At 38.4% G+C, this 21,659-nt stretch overlaps 1 protein-coding gene across 5 annotated transcripts in view; it reads right to left on the bottom strand.

The window, feature by feature from the left end:
- LOC126334822 (galactokinase-like) overlaps window positions 1–21,659 on the bottom strand; it is a 110,799-nt gene that overhangs the window by 51,732 nt on the left and 37,408 nt on the right. For all 5 annotated transcript variants that reach the window (XM_049997473.1, XM_049997478.1, XM_049997477.1 and 2 more), the window contains exon 2: window positions 20,565–20,751. In XM_049997473.1, the coding sequence (XP_049853430.1) occupies window positions 20,565–20,751 (187 nt within the window). The remainder of the gene's footprint in view (window positions 1–20,564; window positions 20,752–21,659) is intronic.

Here is a 21,659-nt window from a genome sequence, read left to right as displayed (position 1 = left end):
GAATAATGAAGATTAGATGGGTAGATCACATAAGTAATGAGGAGGTATTGAATAGAATTGGGGAGAAGAGGAGTTTGTGGCACAACTTGACCAGAAGAAGGGACCGGTTGGTAGTACATGTTTTGAGGCATCAAGGGATCACAAATTTAGCATTGGAGGGCAGCGTGGGGGGTAAAAATCGTAGAGGGAGACCAAGAGATGAATACACTAAACAGATTCAGAAGGATGTAGGTTGCGGCAAGTACTGGGAGATGAAGAAGCTTGCACAGGATAGAGTACCATGGAGAGCTGCATCAAACCAGTCTCAGGACTGAAGACCACAACAACAACAACAAGGTGTAAATCCTATTATTGCGAAATAAATATGAAAATTGACTTGTATATGTAAACAGCCCACAGGTCACTCATTTATGCAATGAAAGGAGCATATTCCATAGACCATGAATAATTCTTGATGATTATGATGTAAGGTGGAATAATTATTAAGAAAAATTATTCATGTGGACTATTGCAAGATTACAGTCATATCTGAATATTTTGTGAAGGTTCTCTAATATAGTGCTACATCTAGTGGAATAAGTGTATAGAGGAAGTACTGCTGTCAACACTTCTGGTTCATAGGTTTCTTAAGTAACTCTCACTATCAACAGAGTCCAATAATATGTTATTTTTACCACATAATGTACATTTTAGGGTATAACGTTAGATAAGGATGCCCCATTGTGGCCGGTTACTGTGTCCCCACTGAAAGAATCTCTGCTCTCTGAGACCAACACCTTCAACCTATTACCCGGAACCTATCCTCCTATATAATAGATACCAACCATTTCCTCAACCAACTCTCCACAGTTCCTGTCCCTTTACCACATGGTGCCCTACTTGTCACTATTGATGCCACCTCCCTGTACACTAACATTCCTAATGCCCATGCCCTTACTGCTATCTAAAACTACCTTTCCATATGCCCTATGGATTCCAAACCAACAACCTCCTTCCTAGTCTCAATGACCAACTATATCTTCACCTACAATCACTTCTTCTTTGAAGGCATTACCTACAAACAAATCCGTGGTACGGCTATGGCCACCCACATGCACCATACTATGCTAACCTATTTATGGGCCATCTAGAGGAAGCCTTCCTAAAAACCCAGAATCCTAAACCCCTCACCTGGTCAGATTCACTGATGACATCTTTGCTATCTGGATTGAACGTGAGGACACATTATTCACATTCCTCCAGAACCTCAACAACTTCTCCCCCATTTGCTTCACCTGGTCCTACTCAACACAACAAGCCACCTTCCTAGATGTTGACCTTCACCTCAGAGATGGCTACATCAGTACCACCATCCATATCAAACTTAATAACTACCAGCAATACCTCCACTGCAACAGCTGCCACCCATTCCATACCAAGAAGTCTCTTCCGTACAGCCTAACCACCCATGATCGTCGCATCTGCAGTGATGAGCAGACCCTCTCAAAATATACTGAGGGTCTCACTGAAGCCTTCACTGACCATAATTATGCTCCCATCCTTGTACAAAAACAACACAGAGGAGCATTCCCCTTGTAACTCAGTACCATCCTGGACTGGAGCAACTGTATTACATTCTCCGCCAGGGTTTCGATTAACTCTCGTCGTGCCCTGAAATGAGAAATGTCCTGCCCACTATTCTTCCCACCCCTCCTACCATGGTATTCCGCCGTACACCGAACCTACACAATATACTCATCCATCCTTACACAACCGCTGCTCCCAATCCCTTACCTCATGGCTCATATCCCTGTAATAGACCTAGGTGCAAGACCTGTCCCATACATCCTCCTACCACCACCTACCCCAGTCCGGTCACTAACATCACCTATCCCATCAAACGCAGGGCTACCTGTGAAAGCAGTCATGTGATTTACAATCTAAGCTGCAGCCACTCTGCTGCATTCTATGTAGGCATGACAACCAACTGACAAACTGTGACCAAAAAACAGGTAAACCACCCTCCTACTGAAAACGTTGCCCAACATGATGTCCCTCATCTCAATGACTGATTCATTACAGCCTGTGCCATATGGATCCTTCCCACCAACACCAGCTTTTCTGAAATGCGCAGGTGGGAACTTTCCCTGCAATACATCCTACATTCCCGTAACCCTCCTGGCCTCAACCTTTGTTAGTCACTGTCCTCATCCATCCAGCCTCCTCCTTGTTCCCATTCCAGCACTACACAGCTGTCATTGCACCACCACACTCAGTCTTTTAATTTATTTGTTTTTATTTGTTTCCTGTCTGCTATGTACCCACTCCCCCGTCCACACCTTCTCTCCTGCCCTCCGTCTAAACTGCAACACTTCACTGTCTGCCATTCCCATCATACTATCCCTCCCACTCCCTGCCCCAGCCTCCTCCTTACCCCCACCCAGTCGCCGCTCCCATCATGCACTGGCGCTGCTGTTCACAGTGTGGTTTCAGCTCTCTGAGACTGCAGACACGTGTGCAAGTTGCGTTTACGTACGTGTGTGTGTGTGTGTGTGTGTGTGTGTGTGTGTGTGTGTGTCGAAAGCTATAATTGTGTAAATATTTTTGTTGTGCCTATTGCGAATCAGCATCTCCGCTATATGGTGAGTAGCAACTTTCCTTCTCTGGTATTGTTACACTCCATCCTGGATTTTCCATTGTTTGAAAAATCAGTTTTTAATTTTCTTGAGGCCAAAAACCACATACAAAGCATCAAATAAATCAAATCGGATTATTAATTTCCATGTGACTTGTGCAACACATGTTCAATACGCTGTCCACCATTTTTTGCAACAAGTTGAAATCGAGAAACAGCATGTTCCACAACTGATTGAAGTGTTTCTGGGGTCATGTTCACCATTTCCGAAATGGCACTTTAGCAACTGGCTTAACTGAATTTGAAGTATGTAGAGGTGCACCATCTTGCATAAAAATGATCCCATCTACACTGTTGGAGAGCTGGAATGACGTGGTTGCACAAAAGACACTCATAGCACTTATCAGTGACGGTCCAGGTAACAGGACCAGAAGCACCCGTCTCTTCGAAAAAATATGGCCCTATGATAGCTGATGCCATAAACTCGCATGACACAGTGACGTTTTCAGAATGAAGTGGTACTGGCTGATTTTTGTGTGGATTTTTGTTGCCCATATTCGACAATTCTGTGAAGTACATATCCTATCAGATGGAAATGGGTTTCATCTGTCCACAAAATCTTCAATGGCCAATCATTGTCCACTTCCATGCGAGCAAGAAACTCTAAAGCAAAGGTCTTTCTTGCTGGCAGGTCAACAGGAAGCAACTCATGCACATGGGTAATTTTGAATGGATAGCAAAGAAGATTGTTTTGTAGGATTTTATGCACCGTGCTCATGGGTACGTCCAATTTTTCGGACAATTCTCCACGCACTATGCATTTGCGCACCACCACTCATCTCCTCCTGAATTGCTGTGGCAAATGCTTCCACTGACGTGGAATCAATTTGTTTCCTCTCCCTACCGGGTTGCACACCAAAAGAACCCGTCTTTTTGAATTTCCAAATCATTTTCTCCAGACCCATAGCAGTTGTCGGACCAGCGCCTTTTTTCAAACCCTTCAGCTGGAACTTATGCAGAGCAACACGTGCACAGTCATCATTCTTGTAACACAGCTTTACAAGCAGAGCGTGATCCTGCATTTAGACAGTCATGGTGAACATCGGTGACACAAAAGGAGGAAAAGCCATGTACCCGGCGTATTATTCCAACTTCAATGGGTTGTGTGCATGACAGGTGTTTTCATTTACATATTCTGACACATACACTTTTTTTTTCTCCCACCATACATTTTCCCCCTTCTCCGATAAAATTCCACTGCAATATGACTTCATTCTGACCAGTGGTGTTATTTTGATGGTTTTAACTATAATTATAATCACTCTGTATATCAATCAAAGTATTCAATTACTGCTGCAAATTTATTCTTGAAGTTCTCTGTCATATACTTAATGAGTCCATAAATCAATATACTGTCCCTAATAGACTAAAACATGCAATTGTGGAACCACTGTTCGGAAAAGGTCATAAAACTGATGTTCCCAGCTACTGGCCAATTTTAGTGGTAACAAGTCTCCCTAAAATCCTATAGAAACTAAGGTTCAAGAGATTATGGCTCATTTTAATAAAAATAAAATGCTTGATAAGAATCAGTTTGGATACCAAAAGGGTACTTCAACTGAACACACCATTTTTTCATTTGCCAACGAACTCCTTGAATCCATAAACAATAAAATGTCACTAGTTGGAATCTTTTTTGATCTGCCAAAAACATGCAACTGTGTTGATCACAAGATTATACTTACAAAGTCTGAGCACTATGGATTAAATGGTAAGGTAAGGATGTGGCTCGAGTCATATCTAGATGATGGAAGGCAGAAGATAGTACAATTCTGTTATGGCACCTACCTGCTCTGACTGGGGCATAGTAAAATGTGGAGTGCCACAGGACTCAGTGCTTGGTCCCTTACTTTTCCTCATCTTTATCATTGATCTGCCATGCTGTATGACACAAAAAGCACACTTCACCCTGTTTGCAGGTGACACAACCATAATGATGGACAAAACATCAAACTGCAGTCTAGAGAAAATTGCAACCACTGTATTCAAACTATCTCTAGTTTGGTTCACTTCAAATGGTCTGTCACTCAATGTTAACAAGACTCAATTCATTCAGTTTCAAACAGCAAATAAAAAACAGGAAAATATTGAAATAAAATGTGGTGACAAATAAATACTGAGTGTTCAGTCTTCCAAATTCCTGGGATTACACATAAATAACAATCTAAACTTGTCAGTTCACATCAACAACCTATTGCCATTTGCTCAATTTCATCTGTTTGTGACATGGTAACAATTAAAGCTGCATACTTGGGATATTTTCATTTAATTATGACATATGCAACATATTTTGGGGTAACCATTCATGAAGAAAGGCTTTATTACACAGAGAAGAGTCATCGGAATTATGGCTAGAGTGCAAACTTTTTCAAACAGCTCGGGATCCTCACCATGCAATCTCAGTACATTTTTGCACTAATGTGCTTTGTGAACAATAATCATACAATTTACAAAACAGTGAATATCATGATCATGATAGAAGTACACATGACCTTCAAAGATGTTTTTAAAAAAAATCTGAGTGTGGTAGTGGAAAGAAGTACATTATTCAAGCATAAAAATATACAATACACTTGCATTTCATATTAAATCAGTCACTGGGGATATGACTAAATTCAAAAAACAGCTGAAACTTTATCTTTTGAATAGTTCTATGTATTCTTTAAAGGCATTTTTTGACAGTGTGTAGCAGGAAAATAAGTTTAATTTTAAGCATTTCTATAAGAACTGCTTATGTAGCAGTGGCATATCAAATGATAACAGAATGGTTTTTATAAGTATTGGAATATAAGACTTATCATTTGTTTTTGTAATCATTGTTACCACTACAATCTGTGTGTTTTTTATACCTGAACCTCATGCATATGTGTATACATGATTTAGTTTGCAAGCCTCATGACCATTTAGATATGGTTATTACTGTAATAATCCAACACATTCTACATCCTAGCAATACTCTTGCAACAAGGATCTTTGGAACAAGAAAATAAATAATAAAAATAAATACTTTTTCTTCTGGGTCACACTGGCAAAAGATCCAAGACCCAGATTCTCATCAAATCAACTGCAGTTCCTCATTTTTGCTTCATACCAACCCATCCTCTGTGATGGGATAAAGGTGAAGCCTGACCGCTTACAGGAGACAATTGTCATTGAGGCCATATTGTCTAGTTCTTACACATCTTTGGTAATAGTTGCTTAGCAGACAAATGGCTCCTGTGGAGTGTCTGGGGATTTCAAGGCAGTAACTCTCAGTATTTAGACAAATTTCTAAACCCTTGCCTTGAAGTTTATTTTCCAGACTAAAAGAGAGTGAATGTTACACCAACGTCAAATGTTCAACACGTACTTACAACTCCCACTGCATTCAGAGTTTCAACTGATCTTTGAGTTACACACAAAACAGCTTAAGTCATTATCAAAGGTTTCCATCTAGAATTTCTAGCACCCCTGCCAGATTTCAGCACGATGTTACAGCAAGTTGCAATTATCTTTTTAACATAATTATCAATAGAACAAGTGCAGAATCATCACATGCTGTTCACTTCATTGTGGAATATGGGCCTGAAATGCAATTTCAAAAAAATGTCAATTTTTCTAATGTGTGGAATATCTACATTTAATAAAGAGCAAAGAGGGCATTCACCCCATCAACAGCAGGATTTACAAGCCATTCACAGTGTGCCTCTTTGTCACAATCTGAAGGAACTACAGTCCTTTAGGGGAAAGTAAACTACTGAGGTAGGTTCATTGCCTACATAGAAAATGTCTCACATCTCCTCAGTCTGCTTCAGAACGATCGTGCAAAGTGTGTATGTTCATTGGATTGAGACAACGTGTTTTGCATCCTTGAAAGATACTATAGTCTGCCCTTTGTCTAGTTCTGTACTACCCAGGTAAACCCTTGGTAATAGCTACGGATCCATCTCAATACATCATTGGGGAAGTTTCTCACATGGTGAACACGATGGTTCTGAGTGCCCTATTGGATTAACATATAAGACTTTGAACTCTGCTCAGCAAATTATGCACAAGTAAAACAAGAGACCATAGTGATTATTTGTGCTCTTTGCAAATTCCATACATATCTTTATGGTGTAAAGTTTCATGTTAAGTCTTTGATCTTCTTTACTGGAGATGTCACATCAATGCTTGCAGCAGTAGGCTCTGTCCCAGTCATCATAAGACTACCATTTTTTTACAAGCCTACCAGCTGTCGCGACCTTCTATAGATTTCAATTTGATCAGCAGGCAAACATTTCCCACCACCACAGCCATAATTGCAGATTTAAAAATGATACCACATCTGAACAGGTCTTGAAAGAGGTGAAGTTAGGCTGGCCAAACCATTGACCAAACAGTCCAGCATGACGTTGAAAATATGTTTTTCCTCAAACTATCAGTTAACTGCACAAGACAGCAAGCTGCAAGTTGGCACAGAAACTGTGTCCCTCAGAGTGGTCGTTCTGCCCACTCTCCACACTAAGGTGATTTCTGTGCTATATGTGGGACACTAGGGCATCACCGGCATGGAAATACTCACCCACATCCATGTCTATTAGCCAGGAATGCACAAGGAGATTGAGCATCACTAGCATGCTCATGTTTAGGCTGTGCCCCTCAACAAGCTTCTCTCCAAAGATTTTTTCTCAATGGCCTTGACTGACCAATATTTAGGACTGGGTTCATATCAATTTCATGAGCCTCAACTGAAGACAATGTGTATCATAGCAGTGGACTCATTTCTACAATTCTTGCACTTGAGGCAGATGTGTTCATCAATGCCGGTAGTCAAATCTTTGTCATCAACAGTCTGCCAAGGGCAGTAGTAACAGACGATAGTCCCCATTCATGTCTGCCTCCTACACAGAGGTTTGTCAACAACACAGCATCCAGCAACTGCCTGACCATTCCCTTCAATCCACAATAAGGGGAGGCAGAGCAGATGGTCCACACCTTTCAAGGCAAAAATGAAGAGAGCAATTCAGCTGACATCCACAGAGGGTGCTCCAACAATATTTTAAGCACCATGTAAGAATCCACTTTCTGTTACTCAGAGATACTCATCATGCACTCACACAGGTCACGGTAGGTAAAGGGTCAAGTGCTGAGTGCCGATCATGTAACAGAAGGCAGCAGACTGAATGAAGCAGCACAATGTGAGGACCCTCAGTAAATCATTATGATTATACTAATTAGAGGAAAAAGTATTTGTTTTTGTCAAGAGTTAATATCAAAATACGAAGTGCAGATCATCAGTGGTTGAGCCAACCATGCTGGCCAATGGTTTGCAGTGTCGAATATATGTGTGTAACACTATAATAAAATGTGATGACATTGCAAACAGTATGTTGTGAGTATGACTTGTTATCACAATATCAGATAGTAGTAGCAGTGTTAGAGAACTATGTTTAAAGTTGTGAATGTTAAAACCCATGCGAGTGGCTATAATATTCATGTACTATGGGAAAACGTATGTACATTACCATGACTAAACAGGCCACGAATTCATCATTAACTTAACTGAGACTTGTTTTCTAATGATTTTAATCCCAAAATTCCTATTTTAATGGTTTAAATTGCTTGATTTCACACGGACCCATAAACTTGAATGCACACATGATGCAACTGTTGACTTACAAAGAAACACAGCCAAAGAGTACAAAATATCAAAATGATTACAGCAACTTATATTATGCAGCCTTCAGAGCTTGTAGGAAAATCATATTTCATTTTGCATTTATGCCAAGAACTGCAAACAGTATTTCATTTTTTTTTTTTTAATTTTGCTTGTAAGTATAGTGTGCTATTGCGTGACTGTAGTAAGAAACAGTAAGTCAGATGCACTATTTATTATGAATTAAGGATTTACTGTTTATTGATTAATAATATATAACTTACTTAAATGTTTTGTGTAAATCTGTGAGTGAATATTGAGGTCGGTATCTGATTTTAGTAGGTCTAAGAGGAGTTCTCCATTTAGCTGTGAAAGCTATTCTGTTAATTTGAGTTAACGGAAGTAGAACAGTTAGCACTTAGTTAATTAGTTATTAACCAGAAAGTCATGTGGGTTATTAAGGGGTTCTTTGATAATACTTGCCAGAGTATTATCAATAATCAGGGAGTTTTCTGAACCAAGGCTACAGGCCAAGGGCACGGTATATGGGAAAATGGAGGTAATGCAGGGAGACAGGGATGATTCAGGAATCAGTGGATGTGAATTGTCAGCTGGCAGAGGCTACAAAACACTGGAAAAGTCAATGATCTACAAATTTCAAGAAAACTCCTAATTTTTGAGAGGAAATAACGAAGCAAAAGAGCACTTAGAAAATATATTCCAAGGAAACTTAAGAATATCACAAGACAAACAGAGAAATTATCAAAAGAAAACAAAGAAGACACAGAGAAAATGTTCCAGAAACTGGATGAAATTAGTGCAAGGTTAGAATAGAAGTTAAAAAAAATCTGAAAACAGACCTCAAAGGAAGTGATGGCAAAGTGCAGGAGAATCTGGGCACAAACAGAGATGATATGGATAGAAAGAGAGTTGAAATAACAGGATAAGCTAAGAAAATGTTTTGAAAGCTAAAACTGAACTACAAGAGAAGATTCAAGAGACACACAATGATCAACAGATCAGCAATGTGACAGAGATGCAACAAAATGTAACATCGCAATTAAACAAATAGAAACCAAACAAATGAACTAACTGTGAGTTGAAGGGATGAAATAGCAAGACAGAGGATAAAGGACAAACAATAAGTCATGCAAGAAATTAACTATTTGCAAGAGGGAACACAAGAACTGGAGAATCAAACTGAAGAGAGATTGATAGGAGAATTAATAATGCAACTTTGACAGTGAGGGAAGGTAATGTTACAGCAGTGAATGCCAATAACTGGTTCACCTAGACTAAGGCAGAGCAAAAACATAAAGTAGAATTGCACCCAATCAAATTTAACTAGAGGTTAAATGAGTTTTAGCAGTGAACTTGAGAGATATAGACAATATCCAGACTGCAACAGACAGAACGGAGGGCAAAGCTTTCACTGGATAGAAAAGAAGAAAGAAGAAGCTAATAATCACAGTCAATTTGAAGCAGAATTTCTGAAGAAGTACTGGTCCAAGAGTCATCATTGTGCAACAGTCAAAGATTTACTACAGCACAAATCTCTTAATACATGGAAGGGTAACTTGAGAGAATGTGTTGAGTATTTATGGGAACTGAATGTAACCCTAGAGCAACCATTAAATAACAACTAAATAATATCTGCAATAAAGAGAAGATTGAGTCAGAAGACGCGCAAAAATCTATCTGTTTTTCTGATTACAGACAGAGATACATTAATTGAAGTGCTGGAACAGTTAGAATCCATTTGCTCACAAGAAAGCAACGTAAAAAATGTATAAACCTAAAGAAGAAACAATTATTACCAAAATCAGATTAGTACTTCACCATATTATCAATGGAGAGGTGGTGGTGACTAACAATATAGAAAACACGGAAATGACCATCAGTTTTATTACAATTAGATGAAAATAGATAATTTAAGAGATTATGCAACAGGAGAAGATAGACAAAAGAATCATGAAACAAGAAATTAAAAGGCATAGAGAACCAACAAAAGCTTTCTGTTTCAAATTTCACTCCTCTCTCATCTTTCCTACCTGTAAGTTAAGAAAGTTGTAGCAGTTTAAGCAATGGTTGCCCAAATATTTTAATCATGAACCGTTTAGTAAGGTATATGGCATATTAATTATTCGCTGAGGGGTAAAATGGAAATTTCTGAGGGGTAAACACCAAATGTGTTCGATGAAGATTCAGTGACCACTATAAATTGATTTATTTAAATACTCTCTATTCTCAACACATTGGTAGAGTCTAATATATAACACATCATCATCTTCATCATCTTCAGTCACTCCTTAAGTTTGTCTTCTTAGTATTTTCTTGTTTCTTGTATCCCAGAAAGAACTTCCTCTGGACATCTACCATCCATCTTTCTGGTTTCTGCCCATCCCACTTCCACTTTTTTACCCCTTGCTGTTTGCTAATCCATTTATTGGCTTTCCTGTCTCTCCCAGTAATCTGCAAACTGCATCTCTCTATTAGTCGATGAGACACCTTCAAATTTTTAGTGGTATTCATTTTAAAACATCATGTCTCACTGTCATGAATCAAAAATGTTAATATGAACTCTTTGTTTCTATTCAGTTTCATATTCATTAAAACTTCATTTTGAAAATTTATTTAGCTTTCCAACAGCACTCGAGGTCAACTGTACTCTACCATTTGTTGCTTTTGTTGTTTATCTAGTGTTGTTGTTGTTGTGGTCCACAGTCTTGAGACGGGTTTGATGCAGCTCTCCATGCTAATTTATCCTGTGCAAGCTTTTTCATCTCCCAGTAGCTACTGCAACCTTAATCTTTCTGAATCTGTTTAGTGTATTCATCTCTTGGTCTCCCTCTACGATTTTTACCCCCACGCTGCCCTCCAATATTAAATTGGTTATCCCTTGATGCCTCAGAATATGTCCTACCAACCGATCCCTTCTTCTAGTCAAGTTATCCCACAAATTTCTCTTCTCCCCAATTCTGTTCAATACTTCCTCATTAGTTATGTGATCTACCCATCTAAACTTCAGCATTCTTCTGTAGCACCACATTTTGAAAGGTTATATTCTCTTCTTGTCTAAACTATTTATCGTCCACGTTTCACTTCCATACACGGCTACACTCCATACAAATACTTTCAGAAACGAATTCTTGTCACTTAAATCGATACTCGATGTTAACAAATTTCTCTTCTTCAGAAATGCTTTCCTTGCCATTGCCAGTCTACATTTTATCCTCTCTAGTTCGACCATCATCAGTTGTTTTGCTCCCCAAATAGCAAAACTCATTTACTACTTTAAGCGTCTCATTTCGTAATCTAATTCCCGCAGTATCACCCAATTGAATTAACTACATTCCATTATCCTCGATTTGCTTTTGTTGATGTTCATCTTATATCCTCCTTTCAAGACACTGTCCATTCCATTCAGCTGCTTTTCCAAGTCCTTTGCTGCCTCTGACAGAATTACAATGTCATCAGCGAAAGTCAACGTTTTTATTTCTTCTCCATGGATTTTAATTCCTACTCCAAAATTTTATTTTGTTTCCTTTACTTCTTGCTCAATATACAGATTGAATAACATCGGGGAGAGACTACGACCCTGTCTCACTCCCTTCCGGACCACTGCTTCCCTTTCATACCCCTCGACTCTCACAACTGCCATCTGGTTTCTGTACAAATTGTAAATAGCCTTTCCCTCCATGTATTTTGTCCCTGCCACGTTCAGAGAGTATTCCAATCAACATCGTGAAAACTTTCTCTAAGTATACAAATGCTAGAAACGTAGGCTTGCCTTTCCTTAATCTGTTCTCTAAGATAAGTCGTAGGGTCAGTACTGACTGACGTAATCCAACATTTCTACGGAATCCAAACTGATCTTCCTCGAGGTCAGCTTCTACCAGTTTTTCCAGTCGTCTGTAAAGAATTCATGTTAGTATTTTGCAGCCGTGCCTTATTACACTGATAGTTCAGTAATTTTCACATCTGTCAGCACCTGCTTTCTTTGGGATTGGAATTATTATATTCTTCTTGAAGTCCACGCAGTATCGTATCTCCCATTTCATCTTCATCTAAATCCTCTTCCATTTCCATAATATTGTCCTCAAGTACATCGCCCTTGTATAGACCCTCTATATACTCCTTCCACCTTTCTGCTTTCCCTTCTGTGCTTAGAATTGGGTTTCCATCTGAGCTCTTGATATTTATGCAAGTCGTTCTCTTTTCTCCAAAGGTCTCTTTAATTTTCCTGTAGGCAGTATCTATCTTACCCCTAGTGAGATAAGCCTCTACATCCTTACATTTGTCCTCTAGCCATCCTTGCTTAGCCATTTTGCACTTCCTGTTGATCTCGTTTTTGAGACGTTTGTATTCCTTTTTGCCTGCTTCATTTACTGCAGTTTTATATTTTCTCCTTTCATCAATTAAATTCAATATTTCTTCTGTTACCCAAGGATTTCTACTATCCCTCGTCTTTTTACCTACTTGATTCTCTGCTGCCTTCACTACTTCATCCCTCAGGGCTACCCATTCTTCTTCTACTGTATTTCTTTCGCTCATTCCTGTCAATTGTTCCCTTATGTTCTCCCTGAAACTCTGTACAACCTCTGGTTTAGTCAGTTTATCCAGGTTCCATCTCCTTAAATTCCCACCTTTTTGCAGTTTCTTCAGTTTTAATCTACAGTTCATAACCAATAGGTTGTGGTCAGAGTCCACATCTGCCCCTGGAAATGTCTTACAATTTAAAACTTGGTTCCTAAATCTCTGTCTTACCATTATGTAATCTATCTGACACCTTCCAGTTTCTCCAGGTTTCTTCCATGAATACAACCTTCTTTTATGTTTCTTGAACAAAGTGTTAGCTATGGTTAAGTTATGCTCTGTGCAAAATTCTACCAGGCGGCTTCCTCTTTCATTCCTTAACCCCATTCCATACTCACCTACTACGTTTCCTTCTCTTCCTTTTCCTACTATCAAATTCCATTCACCCATGACTATTAAATTTTCGTCTCCCTTCACTATCTGAATAATTTCTTTTATGTCATCATACATTTCATCAATCTCTTCGTCATCTGCGAAGCTTGTTGGCATCTAAACTTGTACTACTGTGGTAGGCATGGGCTTTGTATCTTGGCCACAATAATGCGTTCACTATGCTGTTTGTAGTAGCTTACTGACATTCCAACTTTTTTATTAACCCTATTTGATTTTGTATTTATAACCCTGTATTCACCTGACCAGAAGTCTTGTTCATCCTGCCACCGAACTTCACTAATTCCCACTATATCTAACTTTAACCTATCCATTTCCCTTTTTAAATTTTCTAACCTACCTACCTGATTAAGTGATCTGACATTCCACACTCCGACCCGTAGAATGCCAGTTTTCTTTCTCCTGATAATGACGTCATCCTGAGTAGTCCCCACCTGAAGATCCGATTGGGGGACTATTTCACCTCCGGAATATTTTACCCAAGAGGACGCCATCATCATTTAACCATACAGTAACGCTGCATGCCCTCGGGAAAAATTACAGCTGTAGTTTCCCCTTGCTTTCAGCCGTTCGCAGTACCAGCACAGCAAGGCTGTTTTGGTTAGTGTTACAAGGCCAGATCAATCAATCATCCAGACTGTTGCCCCTCTAACTACTGAAAAGGCTGCTGCCCCTCTTCAGGAACCACATGTTTCTCTGGCCTCTCAACAGATACCCCATGTAGTAGTAGTAATTATTTGCTATCAGTGACAAATTCTAATACCATAGTACCAGTAACTATTACTTAAGATTTGGAAAATTGACCTGGATTCGAAGACCAGTCTCATGGATGAATGAATATATTTACATAGTGAAATTTGAGCCAAAGTACAATTTATTTGGCCTGCAACACATGCTATTTTCGTACATCAACATTGGAATTGTTTTAGTATCACTCTGTCATTAGTAGCTATTGTTACTGGAAGAACTGTTAAGAATACTAATTCCATTCTTTGTGACTTACAAGTATGAAATTTGAGATTTGACTATGGCACCATGAAAAAAAATTGAAGAACTGAATGAACTTGGTGAACTAAAAAAAAGTATCTACATGACTTTCAGTGTGGAATGGAGGACACCATTTAACCAAATATAAAAATGGACTGATATAAATAACCAGAAACAAACACCTCATTGAATCATTATATTTTTGTTCAGTGAATAGTGTAGCAAGCGCCTGAGTTTCCGTTGTGTGAACATTAATGGAGTATTATAAATAATGTGTCACTATAAAACTAGGAAGATTTATCAACATGGCATTGAGTGAAAGTTATTTATGTAGTGGTATTTCAGTTTCTTTAAAATGTGATAGTGATGTGTGTAAAATACGTGTAAAAAAGGGAAAAAGAGGTTTACTGTGCACTGACTGCAAGTACTGGTACCATGACAGATGTGTACAAGTATATTTGAAATATATAAAAGATGAATGTGAGTGATCATGCTGTCAATGTTTGGTGAGTGCCACAAAAAATGAAATAATGAACACACTAATTTTAAAAGAAACTATAAGTGTATTAACAGATGATCTGGAGATGACCAATTCAAAACATTAAGAATTTGTGAGGAAGTGTAATGAACTGGATATGAAATATACCATAATGCACTCTCTCGAAAACATTCCGTAGCACAAGACAACTTTATTGTTACAAGTCATTTGGTGCCAAAAACATGGGGTGTGCCGTGTGACACATGCATCAACTTCAGCATGTGAGTGTGGCCCCACTGATAGTGCTGTCAACAAAATCAATGACAAAGCTTCTGAAGAAATTCAAAAATGAACTTTCTGAAGCAAAGATTCACCAAAGGACTGCATGCTGAGAGTCAAGAAAAAGACCTCTCTTCGCACTTTACATTCAAAGCATTAGGTTTCAGGAAGGTTGAACCTGATGCCAAGTTAAATACAGTGGTGGAGAATATTGTAATAGAGACAAGTTATAATGATCCAGTTGGTATTTCCCCAGGCCCACTTTATTAGGTCGGAGTCTACCCTTTTTTTCCAACAAATTTACCGTACAGCTAATCTCATTAAATAATTCGTCTAGGGATACTATGATTGCTTTTTCAAGTGAGAACATCGCTTGTTAAACGGTCATAAATTATAATTTATGCAATTTATTTCACATTGGATTTAAATTGTTACTTAAAGCTAATTTTCATTCTCTATTTGTTGCAACTAATACAATGTTATACAGGGTGTACATAAAGTCTGGAAACACATTCAATTATTTATTGCACAAGAACCAAACATTGCGCAGATATCATAAATATGGCATTTTGAAGAGAAACCCTGAAAGTTTTTTCATGTGTACCACCACAGCATCATTGGGTAATTGGGTAATCTACTGATAGTCAGCACTAGTCAGTGCAAAATATGGCGAGTGCAGGTGCGAAGCAAGCTTTCTGTGAGTTGGAGTTCAACAAAATCAAGTGTGCTACAGCTGTTCAACGGATGTTTAGAAAGTACGGTAAGAAGGCACCAAAATGGATGGGGCTCCTCCCAATTTTCATCGTGAAGTTCGTGGGTACCTAAACATGGAGTTGCCGCATCAATGGATAAGCCGTGCTACATAAGGGGACAGCTGTTTCATGAAAACCCCATCAGCAAATCTCACTCTGTGTAACTTTTTTCTGTGGGGACACATTAAAGATCTGGTGTATGTACTGCCTTTACCACGTGATGTAGCAGAGCTATGGGAGAGAATACGGGAAGCAACTGCCACAGTTCACAATGCAATGCTGGGACGGGTATAGCAAGAATTCGATTACCATATTGACATCTGCCGGGTCACTCATTGTTTGCATATCGAATGTTTGTAAAAAAAACTTTCTGAGTTTCTCATCAAAATGCAGTATGTATCACATCTGTATAATGTTTAGTTCTTGTTCAATAAACAATTGAAAGTGTTCCTGGACTTTATGTACACCTTGTATTTTAACTATCTGTTTGTTTTTTAAAATTTGTTGCTTCTGTTAAATAGTCTTCCGCTTCTCTGTAGTTATGTAATATAATTTGCTAGCATTTTGATGAGCACATTTGCACAGAGTTTTTTTAACTCCTCATGAGTACTTGTTTTATTCAGTAAAACTGTAGGCACATCAATCATTGATGTACCTCTCTCTGTTAAGAGATGAGTTACAGATACCACATGCCTCTTCCAATATGTTGAATACTTTTTTAAATAAAACAATTTAGCTTTCTGCTTTCTTCTTATTTTCTGGCTGTGTGACATTCATATGTGTTGGCTGGTGTGTTAGAAAAGTATTTGTATACAGGTATGGGAAGGTATTGTTTACTTATAAATTATGGATCCTGACAGCCTTTTTTTGTAATTTTGGTGCACTTTCTGCTTGGACTTCTTCTTGCTCAAATGCAGGGCACCTCTATCTCACATTTTATTTGTGTAAGATGGTCATAAATAACCAAAATTAATAAGCTGTTGTATAAGATCATTGCCTATAACCAGAATAAGGACATAAATTGTTTTCTGGATAATTTTTTATAATGACATGCCTGAAGAATCCATCAGAACAACTGGCAAAATGGGCACTAAAGCTTCAGGAATAAAATGGACACCAACAGAGCATGCTGACTGAATTATGGAAAAGCCACTGGAGGAACATTACAGCACTGGTGATGTCTCAGTTATCTCTGCATTAACAAACACTGCAGCCAAACAAAGGGAAGGTCCAGCTTTACTGAAGACCATAACAGCCTTATGGGTGGAGGAGGCTGTCAATGGAGAATTCAGACAAATATATGGATAATTATATTAAAAGAATTAGGACACAGCGGGATGGAAATCATCCCAGCTCTTTCATAGCCAGGAATTCTGAACATCAGGTCACCTGGGATTTGTGAGACACTTGATAGAATCAGAAGCAGGTATCATTGGCCAGGTCTTTACTAACATCGCAGACATTTGTGTAGGCCACTGTAGAGAATGCCAATGTGGAAGCCATGTGGACCAGTTAATCCAAGGATATTTTGTACCAATTTCTCCTCCAGTTGCTCCTTTTCCTTGGTAGGATTCTCAAATCGACAAATAAGAATAAATGCATAACAGGATCCATTGATTAGCTAGCCTGCTGCATAGTCACCAAGGTTGCACAGATTACTGAATCTATTTAAATCACCAGGTTTCTTGTACAGAGAGACAGGTGTGAAGATATCTAATTGTGGACAAATATTGCAAGTAATTTCATAACACATCACCATCCACAGGAAGACAACTGCCTACTTGAAGACTAGGGCCTCATGAAACATTTTAATAAGACAATGGTAGATATGATCTCAGTCTACATTGGTAACAAACAAAGATAGTAAGATATAGCACTGCTTGTTGTGGCAGTCACATTCAACACAGTGTAGCAAGATATTACAGGTTTCATGCCATTTTTTCTGATGAGGCTGGAACTTCAACAAGATAACTCGTTCCAGTCTCAATGCGACAATGTTCATATTGATTACATTAAACATAGCATCATCAGAACAAGTCAGTGTGAACACATATGGACCTTTGACACCCAGGATATGGATTATGAACATTACAATGCCAAACACCAACCAGTAAACTACAACCCAGGTGATCTATAATGGGTTTTTACACCTGTGCTGAAGGTCGTACGATTATAAAAATTACTGAAGTGCTACTTTGACCATAAACAAATCCTACATTGCTTGTCAGACATCACCTACTTAGTAATATCAGTAGGTAAACTTGAAGCCTTATTATAGCCTTGAGGCACAGATCTCTGCCCAATGACAGCAATGGCTCAATGGGTGAAACCCTATTTGAAATTCACAGTGAGCATGACAGGGTGAAAACATGACCACAAGATGAGGGTACACCAGTGACACGTATATGAAAGACCATTGACTAGATACAGACGTAGTGCAATATAATCCACTATGAAACAGTGGTTCACTTTCTTGCAAGGAGAGATAACGAGGCCATGTGCTGCACATCATCTGTCATGGTGCTATGATGCTGGTTGGTGACATGAGGGAAACCAGTTCAATTTCTGCCTCTTACAATTATTCGTCATTTAACACTTGTGATTTCTAGGTTATGGGACATACTTATTTATGGACATTGCAATTTGCTAGAATATTTTATGGATGTGTATACTTGTATAGCATCACCCACTGTTGAGGCAGAAAGTTCAGCACTGTATATGCTCTCACATGCACTCAATAAATGTGCTTTCATTGAGAAGCGTCAATTCTTGCTGATGATCCTCCTCTCATAACTGGTAGTAGATTATCGATTTTTTGTGACAATGTGATATAAGCCAGATTTAACAAAGGAATGTAATAAGATTCTAATGCCAGGACATTAATAATGTGTTGTAGGCAAACAATAGCTTCAGGTGCAACGTAAATACAAAAGGAGGGGTCAATATGAAGAGTGAATAAACAAAGAGAGAAGATAGAAAAGGAAAAAACAAACTGTTACAAAAAATAGTACCTACACATGAAATGTCAAATTTAAAAAGTTGCAACAAATAATAACTGTTGTAGTCAGAAAGGTAGTTATGGTTGAAAGTAAAAGGAATAAAATCAAGGAAGAAAATTCTTAAGAGAAAGGTACAGAAGAGAGACAATTAAAGATACATACATAAATTAGAGCCATGTAGACAATACAGCAAAATATGTACTAACATTTAGGAAAATTAAAGCACCTAAGATTGATGCAGGTAACTGAAACAGACTTTATAACACAAATTCAGTAAATGACAGTGACAGTGTCATGATTGGTATTGCAGAGCTGTAGATGATCTCTGACTTGGAGAATTCAATATGGTCTGAAAGCTTCAAATTGTGGAATCATAACTTCTAAATGTTTTGACACTGAAAACATGAAAGTCCAAGGAGTCTACTCCTTATGTAGGGTGTATGCAAGCCCAAAAACCATTAACAGTCTTTGCAGGAGCACGGTGCAGCAAGCTACCAACCAACAATATTCCAGTTCTGTTTAACAGACACCATGTCAGGTGATTGCACAAGCCAGGGAATTAGCAGTAATTGTCTTTCCTTGAGGAAGCATTATGCATTTTCTACCACCTGTGACAGGCATTGTGCTGCTACAATATATGCTACTAAATTGTCAGAAGAATGGGCAGTACCCTGAGCTCTAACGCTTCCCTAGTATAGCAGCTTCTGTCCAGATTGCCCTCAATGTGTAGGTTCCAAGAACACTGGCAGCATTCAGTGGCATCACAAACCATCACCTTGGCAGGCAGATCAATGCAGACAGCCATATTACATTTATCACACCAGCAGCTGACATAACTCCTGCCATCAAAACAGACTGAAGCAGAACACCTCTAAAATCAATAAATTTTACCCCTCAGTATTCCAACAACAGAATCAAATTGTACATTTTGTTTTATGGTTTCTGGACACAATGATACAATGGTATGCATACCAACACCCATTCTACTGGATGCCTGTTCACAGAATAAGCGTGATGCAACACTAACAATTCTGATTGTACAATAGAGGGTGTTGTCACATCTTCTTGTATGCTGTCTCTGGGAAACCTTAATTACTTATTGCTGGTAAGTTGTTTTACACTTCCTCTGAGTTAGATGCATTCATTCTAGACATTGCAGTTCACACAAATTTTCATCTGTGCTGGAGGGTTTCATAATTCCAGAACCAGTTGTGCTGATTCCACAATAAATTTTACACTCCAGACCATGCTGAAACTACATATTAACAGTAGCTGGTTTAAATAACTGTATCTTTACAAGCCAGAGTCTCACCATTATAGTTTCCAACCAAATCACATGAAACTATATTTCTCTTGATTATGAACCCACTGCAAGTAACTTTCAGGTTTCCACACAGTTGTCTTGTCATGCCAGATGTTGAAGTAAATATATAATTCATCTACTCACTGAATAACAGCACAGACAAGCACAAACACAAAGATACAAAAATTCACGCTCCTCGAATGAGAGCTACTTACATATTGCCAAAGAAAGGATAATGTTGGAAGAAACAAGAATAATTGATTCATTAGGAGGGGTGGCCACCTACTTAGCAGCTAATAGAATGCAATTCAAGTGGGGAAATATGATATTCAGGGAAATCAGATAATGTTTTCTAAGAATTCTTGTAGTTACTCATGACTATTGAACCAGTGTGCAAAATGTGCTTTACTTTATACTGGGTTTACTTCAAAAACCACAATTAAAAACTTAAATTGATAATTAAGAAGTGCTAATTATGTAGTTACAAACCTTTAAAATTCTGAACAACTCCTTTAACATAATTAGCCCATTTAGGGGACCCTGGCTGAAGAGACTGCTTAGACGGAATAAGAAAATCAGTTTCTTTTGGTGCATCACATTGCTGGTTAGTTGTAAAGACATGGCAGGTATCAGTATTGTTCTTGCTTCCTACCACAACTGTCACCAGAGGCAAAGCCTGTTGAACAACGTACATTGAGTTACTGACAACAGACAATACATTCTGTTAAATGATAAGAGGTACATGGTGATACTTAATAACACAGACTGACTGATTACAGTAACTCTGTCAAGGAATTTAGGTGATACTAGAATTTGGAAATCATTGTGGGATAAGTACATGTATTTTCATACCAACTATCATTTAAAATAAGATTTTACATTATATTAAATGGGTATTTCAATCGCTCATCCATGCCTTCACAGTGCACCATTAACCACTATTCAAACTACATGTGTAGTTACAGCACCTTTGACGTACAAGCGAGTATTGACAGTCAGAACTGACTATGATATTTGCTAACAAATGCTGACAATCATATTCACAACAAAAAATTGCAGCAGGGCCCACCATGCAGAATGAGTAAAAATAATGTGTGCTGATAAATATGTGATAGACATTAGAATCACATGTTATAAAGAACTGACAACTTACATGAAGAAGATATTCTGATACATTATTATGTGTGGCAACTTGGTGAAGCAAGTCTAACAAACAAAAAGGTGTGCATCAGTGAAAGAAGTCACTATACTGCCAAATCACAACTAAGAAAATTATATATTATTGGGCTATTGTTAGCATACATAGTTGTTTGCAGTAGGTTTTTTGCATCTGCATGGACATTACAATGCCATGTCCTGTTGCTACAAACATAGCTAATCTAGACAGTGGTGACTCAGCTAAGGAAGCAAGGGAGTTGGACTGTGGAACTGAAAAACAAACTTGATGTATGGGTCAATCTACACAAAACAAAGAACACAGCACATTGCAAAAGCCAGGTCTGAATTGGTTATGTCAGCATAAGAGCTGTCAGGTAAACCTGTCAACAAGTAAACACCCAGATCAATGGTTCTGACCATACAGAG

The sequence above is a fragment of the Schistocerca gregaria genome, chromosome 2 (genome assembly GCF_023897955.1).
Source record: "Schistocerca gregaria isolate iqSchGreg1 chromosome 2, iqSchGreg1.2, whole genome shotgun sequence".
Lineage (NCBI taxonomy): Eukaryota > Metazoa > Arthropoda > Insecta > Orthoptera > Acrididae > Schistocerca > Schistocerca gregaria.
This window is presented reverse-complemented; position numbering and strand designations above follow the sequence as displayed.